Here is a 7683-nt window from a genome sequence, read left to right as displayed (position 1 = left end):
TGAAAAACTCCTTTCGGCAGTGTATAGTGATTTGCTTTTCTCTCAATCTGCTTTAGTTCTTGCTCAAACAAAAAAGAGTTTAGTTTAAACATATTTTATTGTTCTAAAAAGAGACAAATGGATTAGACACAAGTTTTCCAACTTAGTAACGTCTTCTCCAAACAAAAAAAGAGTGTACCAGTGAACCTAAATATAACAATCAACAAACTAGCATGCCTAGTAACAATCAACAAACTTATATGCCTAGTAACAATCAACAAACTAGCATCCCTAGTAACAATCAACAAACTAGCATCCCTAGTAACAATCAACAAACTAGCATGCCTAGTAACAAGCAACAAACTAGCATGCCTAGTAACAATCAACAAACTAATATGCCTAGTAACAATCAACAAACTAGCATGCCTAGTAACAATCAACAAACTAGCATCCCTAGTAACAATCAACAAACTAGCATCCCTAGTAACAATCAACAAACTAGCATGCCTAGTAACAATCAACACACTAGAATCCCTAGTAACAATCAACAAACTAGCATGCCTAGTAACAATCAACAAACTAGCATGTCTAGTAACAATCAACAAACTAGCATACCTAGTAACAATCAACAAACTAGCATCCCTAGTAACAATCAACAAACTAGCATGCCTAGTAACAATCAATAAACTAGCATACCTAGTAACAATCAACAAACTAGCATCCCTAGTAACAATCAACAAACTAATATGCCTAGTAACAATCAACAAACTAGCATCCCTAGTAACAATCAACAAACTAGCATGCCTAGTAACAATCAACAAACAAGCATGCCTAGTAACAATCAACAAACTAGCATGCCTAGTAACAATCAACAAACTAATATGCCTAGTAACAATCAACAAACTAGCATGCCTAGTAACAATCAACAAACTAATATGCCTAGTAACAATAAACAAAAAAACATACCTAGTAGCAACCAACAAACTAGCATGCCTAGTAGCAACCAACAAACTTATATGCCTAGTTACAATAAACAAAATAACATACCTAGTAACAATAAACCAACTAGCATGCCTAGTAGCAACCAACAAACTAATATGCCTAGTAACAATAAACAAAATAACATACCTAGTAACAATCAATAAACTAATGTGCCTAGTAGCAACCAACAAACTAATATGCCTAGTAGCAATAAAAAAAAACTAGCATGCCTGGTAACAATCAACAAAATAACATACCTAGTAACAATAAACAAAATAACATACCTAGTAACAATCAACAAATTAATGTGCCTAGTAGCAAACAACAAACTAATATGCCTAGTAACAATAAAAAAAAACTAGCATGCCTGGTAACAATCAACAAACTAATATGCCTAGTAACAATAAACAAACTAGAATGTCTAGTTACTATCAACAAACTAATAACAAAAAGTAAAATCACAAATATACTGAACTTAGAGGGAAAAATCGGAAAGTCCATAATCAAATGGCAAAATCAAATAACAAATCACATAAAAAAAACGAATGGACAAGAACTGTAATATTCCTGACTTGGTACAGGCATTGTCAAATGTAGAAAATGGTTGATTAAACCTGGTTTCATAGCGCTAACACTCTCACTTTGATGACAGTCTCATCAAATTCCGTTATATTTACAATGATGCGTAAACTAAACAGACACAATAAAATAACTAAAATAGTGAAAATATGAGTACAGCAGTCATTATCGTGTAACAATTTTAAAACGAACAATTTAATAGCACACAAACACATCTATCTAAAAACACATTCATTGATTTGCGTGTCTGACGTCAGAATTTTTTTACGTCGTATATATTTGTCATTCAATGTACATACAAACAATTTTAAAATTTCACATAGTTAATGTTAGCATACAGGGTTAAAAAAATCAAAAGTATGTAAGAATAAATGTCAGAAATAGACCGAGATTTAAAATAGTCCAAAATTTATATAGAATTTATAATAATCCACACATAGTTTTAAAATTCAACTACGGGAATGTCTAGTAACACTATCTCAAGCTTACGTAACAGTGCTTCCCATTCTGAAATAAAGAGCTGCATAGATGATGTAAAGTGTTTGATCAATCAGCATTTCACCCTTTGCTTTGATAGACCAAGTGATGTAATGGTATTCATGTTGAGTGACTTGGATAGGACCTATGCGATCGACAAGCCTTACGTATTTCCTGTTGCCTATGGGATTAGTCCAAAGCACTTGAAAGCAGATGCTTGAATTCTTAGGCGACAACTAAAGAGTTCGTTATGCGTGATACTAATGTCATTTCACTTAGAACACGTCCATTGTAATTCTTTTAACGTTACATTTGTACCCATTGTTCAATTTTTTAACATCGGGTAAAACCACCACGTGATTGAATGCAGGCATCCACCCTGCGTCTCATCCATCCAGTTAGTCGTCGGATTTCCTGCTGTGATATTTGTCGCCATTCTCGGTGCAACGCTGTTTCCAACTGACGTAAAATTTATACAGTAACCGACGGCATAACGTGTACCCAAAATGTTCTATGAGATTTAAATCCGAGCTCATGACAGGCTATGGAAAAGCAGTTACTGCTTCGCCTTGCAGAAATGCGGTAACCGCCCTTGAACGATGCGGCGTAGCGTTGTCATCCATAACAAGAGGTATTTGCAGCTAAAGGGTGGTTATCAAAATGGGGTACAACTACTGGCCGAAGAACATCTCTGATGTATTGATCACAACTAAGGTTTCCTCGCAGAGTGACCAAGTATAATTTGCAGTCATGAGAGATAAATCCCTATACCAACACAGAGCCTCCACCGTAAGGTTCAGTTGCTTTGATGTTCGTTGTGGTATATACTGTATTTTCATGTCTCCAAACTCTCTATGTTCCATATGTTACATGCAGAAGAAACCGGTTCTTGTCTGACCAATGGATCTTGCACCAGATCTTCAAATTCCAACCACGACTAGCGAGGCAGCATACCAAACGCAGTTGTTAATGTCGGTCAGATAGCATTGGACGTCTTAAGCTTATTACCCGGTTCCTAATGGTTTAAAGCTGTCTATGAATTAACCATTCTCTTTTAAGAACAGAACTTGTTGTGAATTACATTCGTCTAAACAGGCGTTGCCCTGTCTTCTCGCGGCGATGTTACCAATTAATATAACTTGGCAAGTCTTTAGCGTTATTGGTTTGGATGTGTTTTCGCACAAGCGTGCTGACTACAGTATAATCGAAGCCCATCTGACATCCAATAGCTTATATAACCCTGATGGACGCCGGTCGATAATCTGCCTTCTTTGAGCCTCTGATAGTCGTCTTCGTACCATCGTTAAAATCAGAGTGTGGAGAAACTTTTCACAACGCCGGACTTAAATTTTCAAATTTGCAGCACGTGGAAACTGCATTTTATGATTTGAATGGGATGCATTGTTCACGTGTATGATACGTCGATATCTTAATAACCGGTCAAACCTGTATGGTCACATCTTCTTAAATAACTTTTATCTTGTAGATATTTATGTTTATCTTTAAATTTGTATTTTGTTAACAGTTAATTTATAATTATAAACATATAAATGATAACTCAAGTCAACAAAGAAGTGCTGACTACTGGGTTGGTGATACCCTCGGGGAAATAAATCTCCGCTAGGAGTTGCATCGACCCAGTGGTTGCAAATACACTCAATGGGTATTAATAGATGTCATGGCTTATTGTCGAATTCGAGGTAAAAGATTAATGAAGATGATATCATCCTTGTGTCATAACTACAGCCCCCTTCCCTTGTCACGAATTTGACCTACCAAATTAGACTATTTACCGGGTTTGTAATTAAACGAGCAACACGACGGGTGCCACATGTGGAGCAGGATCTGTTTACCCTTTCGGAGCACCTGAGATCACGACTGTCCATCTGGTATGATCCGCCCTCTTCTAACACATTTCTTCATTATAAATTCAACATAGAATACTATCAAGCTATAAATAATTAAAACTAGGAGACATTATTCCTAACGCAAACAAAATCCGATTCAAAGAGGTATTGCTGTAAACATACAACATCAATGTTATTCATGACACCCTATATCATATCATTGAAAGCGGATATGTAGCTGAAACAGAAAGGTAATTCAATTTGAACCAGGTTATGCTTACAGTACGATATGAAGACAAGTCTTTGGATTTAGTCATACGTTATCGAGTTCTGTATACGACAGACCACTCAAAAGAGAAACGATCATGCCAGCCATCTCCATTCATGTCACTGAAGTTTGTTTATGATTCATACCTGATTACTTTGTTCTTTCGAAGTAAGTAATCATTAGGAGCCAGCTGAAGGACGGATCCGGGTGCGGGACTTTCTCGCTACATTTAGGACCCATAGGTGGCCTTCGGCTGATGTCTGCTTTTTGTTCGGGTTGTTGTCGCTTTAACACCTCCCCCATTTCTTTTCTCAATTTTATTATTGAACAATTTGAAATATAGGTTATTTTCATAAGGGCAAACGTTTTCCAGTTCTTTTTATAATAAATAGAATGTAAAAATTTAATTTTAATCCTTTCATCAACACTCAAATATTCGAAATACTACCGCTTATTTGATGACAATTTTGATTGAATAAAACAGGAATTCAAATGGATACTAACTGTGCATCACTTATTGTGGACATGTTTCTGCATTGTTACGAGTTCCAATTTATGACAAAAATCATCAAAGACATATCCAAATAACATCAGATACAAATATTTAATAACCCTTTTAGATATTTGGATGATATTGGCTCTCAATAATGACGACTTAAGTAGGAATACTTTTGAGATTTATCCTGCTGAACTGTCTGATACAGCTGATATTTACAACAAACACTGTCTATTTCATTAACTTGGTACCTAAATCTTTAACGGGAAACTTTATACCAAAATGTACCATAAGAGATTATTTTTCGTAATCTATTGTTAATTATCCATTTTAAGACAGTGACATTCCCTGGTCACCATCCTATGGTGTATACATATCTCAACTTGTTTGTTTCGCTCGTGTTTTTTTTTTTTTTTTTTTTTTTTTTTTAACTTTTTATGTAACAACGTATTGATTTTAACGAAAGAAATCGTTGTATTACAGAATTTCATGTAACACCAAGATTTTCGATATCACAAACTTTTCAAACATTCACTAAATCTTATCATCGGTACAAGGACATTATTCGTAATATAAATCAACATGAGGACAGTTATAATTTTTTCACATTCGATCTTTTATTGTAATATTATATGCGAAGAACAAGAGTCTCGTGTTTCATTTCAGAAGCTAAACAAACGTTTAACAAACAGACTTATTAAGAAGGGGTATAGTTATGATACTGTTGTCAGGTCATTAAAGATTACATTTTTGGGAATTTATATTGATTAAATCATAGGGTCAATAAACACATTTATTCTAAAACCAGTTGTTGGCATGTTTTATGAGTTTTGTTCTTTCTCGTAAGATTTATTTTATGATATAATGATTTGAAACCCATAACGGGTTGGATTGTGTTTGATTTTCATATGATGACGACAAATTCTTTCAATCAGTTTGACTGTGCCTGAATCTGGCAGCTGGCATGACAAAAACTGATAAATGTCCTTCGTTAATTAATGTTGATCATTGTCATTTAAGGGGGCTCGCGGGTCTAAATCAAATTTTTAATTTAATATAGGATTTCGCTATAGACTCGGGCATAAATCTGACATTATAAATCCCACCACCTTATAAACACGGTTCATAAATCAGAAAAGATAAGTCCCATAACATTATAATCACGGTCCATAAATCAGAGAGTATAAGTCCTATTGCATTATAATCACGGTCTAAAAAATGACAGTATTGGCACCATATCCTTATAATCACGGCTTTAAATTATACTTTATACATTCCATAACCTTTATTCACGGTCAATAAATCAGACAGTATTAGTTCCATTACTTTATAATCACGGTCCGTCAATCAAACAGTAGTAGTCTAATAACCTTGTGATCACGGTCCATAAAATAACAGTATAAGTCCCATAACCTTAAAATTACGGTTAATGAATCTGACAATATGAATCGCATGATTTTATAATCACGGTTTTTAATTCTGTAAGTACTTGTCCCTTTACTGTATGATCACGGTTCTTCAATCAGACAGTATAAGTCTTATAACCTATTGATTGCAGTCCATAAATCTGACAGTATTAGTTCCATAACCTTATAATCATGGTCTTTAAATCAGACAGTTTAAGTTTCATAGCCTAATGATTAGAGTCTATAAATCAGACAGTATTAGTCCCATAGCCTTATAACCACAGTCCATAAATCAGACTGTATTAGTCCAAAAACCTCTAATGATCACAGTCCATAAATCAGACAGTATTAGTCCCATAACCTTATAACCACAGTCCATAAATCAGACAGTATTAGTCCAGTAACCTTATAACCACAGTCCATAAATCAAAACAGTATTAGTCCCATAACCTTATAACCACAGTCCATAAATCAGACAGTATTAGTCCAGTAACCTTATAACCACAGTCCATAAATCAGACAGTATTAGTCCAGTAACCTTATAACCACAGTCCATAAATCAAAACAGTATAAGTCCCATAACCTTATAACCACAGTCCATAAATCAGACAGTATTAGTCCCATAACCTCTTATGATCACAGTCCATAAATCAGGCAGTATTAGTCCCATAACCTTATAATCATAGTCCATAAAAAGACAGTATAAGTCCCATAACCTAATAATTACAATCCATAGATCTGACATTATAAATCCCATCACCTTTTAATCACGTTCCATAAATCAGACAGTATAAGTCCTATTACCTTTTAATCACGGTCCAAAATTCTGTCAGTATTATCCCCATAACCTTCTTATCACGGTCTAAAAATCTGACAGTATTAGCCCCAAATCCTTATAATCATGGCTTTAAATCAGACATTATACATCCCATCATCTCTATTCACGGTCAATAAATCAGACAGTGTTATTCCCATAACTTTATAATCACGTTCCATAAATCTGACAGTATTAGTCCCATAACCTTATAATTATGGTTCATGAATCTGATAATATGAGTCCCATAATTTTATATTCACGGTTTTAAATTCTGCACTTATTAGTCTAAAAACTTTATAAACACGATCCTTAGATCAGACAGTTGAAGTTTCATAACCTAATGATTACAGTCCATAAATCTGACAGTATTTAGTCCCATTACCTTATAATCACGGACCGTCAATCAGACAGTTTTATTCCCATAACTTTATAATCACGCTCCAAAAATCAGACAGTATAAGTCCTATAATCTTATGATCACAGTCCATAAATCTGACACAATTAGTCCCTAACCTCACAATCACGGTTTCAAAATCTGAAAGTATAAGTCCTATAACTTTATAATCACTGCCCTTCAATCAGACAGTATAAGTCCCATAACTTTATAATCACGGTTTTTAAATCAGACTGTATTAGTCCCATAACTTTATAATCACAGTCCATAAATCAGACAGTATAAGTTCAGACAATATAAGTCCTATAACCTTATAATCACGGTCTTAAAATCAGACAGTATTAGTCCAATAACTCTACATAATCACGGTCCTGAAATCAAACAGTACAAGTCCCATAACCTTATAATCACGGCCCATAAATCAGACAGTACAAGTCCC

The 7683-nt window shown here is 34.5% G+C and overlaps 2 protein-coding genes across 2 annotated transcripts; both read left to right on the top strand.

Annotated features, from left to right (window-relative positions):
• The first annotated feature begins 212 nt into the window (after window positions 1-212).
• On the top strand, window positions 213-665 carry LOC139500110 (integumentary mucin A.1-like). Its single transcript, XM_071288849.1, has one exon. It carries the CDS (start codon window positions 213-215, stop codon window positions 663-665), a length of 453 nt encoding a protein of 150 aa, XP_071144950.1.
• Window positions 666-725: 60 nt separating this feature from the next.
• Window positions 726-1124, top strand: LOC139500109 (integumentary mucin A.1-like). Its single transcript, XM_071288848.1, has one exon. The coding sequence runs from the start codon at window positions 726-728 to the stop codon at window positions 1122-1124; it is 399 nt and encodes a 132-aa protein (XP_071144949.1).
• The last annotated feature ends 6559 nt before the right edge of the window (window positions 1125-7683 follow it).

Source organism: Mytilus edulis, chromosome 13, assembly GCF_963676685.1.
Source record: "Mytilus edulis chromosome 13, xbMytEdul2.2, whole genome shotgun sequence".
Classification (NCBI taxonomy): domain Eukaryota; kingdom Metazoa; phylum Mollusca; class Bivalvia; order Mytilida; family Mytilidae; genus Mytilus; species Mytilus edulis.
The sequence above is the reverse complement of the archived record's forward strand: the minus strand, read 5'-3'. Positions and strand labels throughout refer to the sequence as shown.

Coding starts and splice junctions, on each gene's coding strand:
- LOC139500109 (XM_071288848.1), top strand. CDS start 726: ATGCCTAGTAACAATCAACAAACTAGCATCCCTAGTAACAATCAACAA.
- LOC139500110 (XM_071288849.1), top strand. CDS start 213: ATGCCTAGTAACAATCAACAAACTTATATGCCTAGTAACAATCAACAA.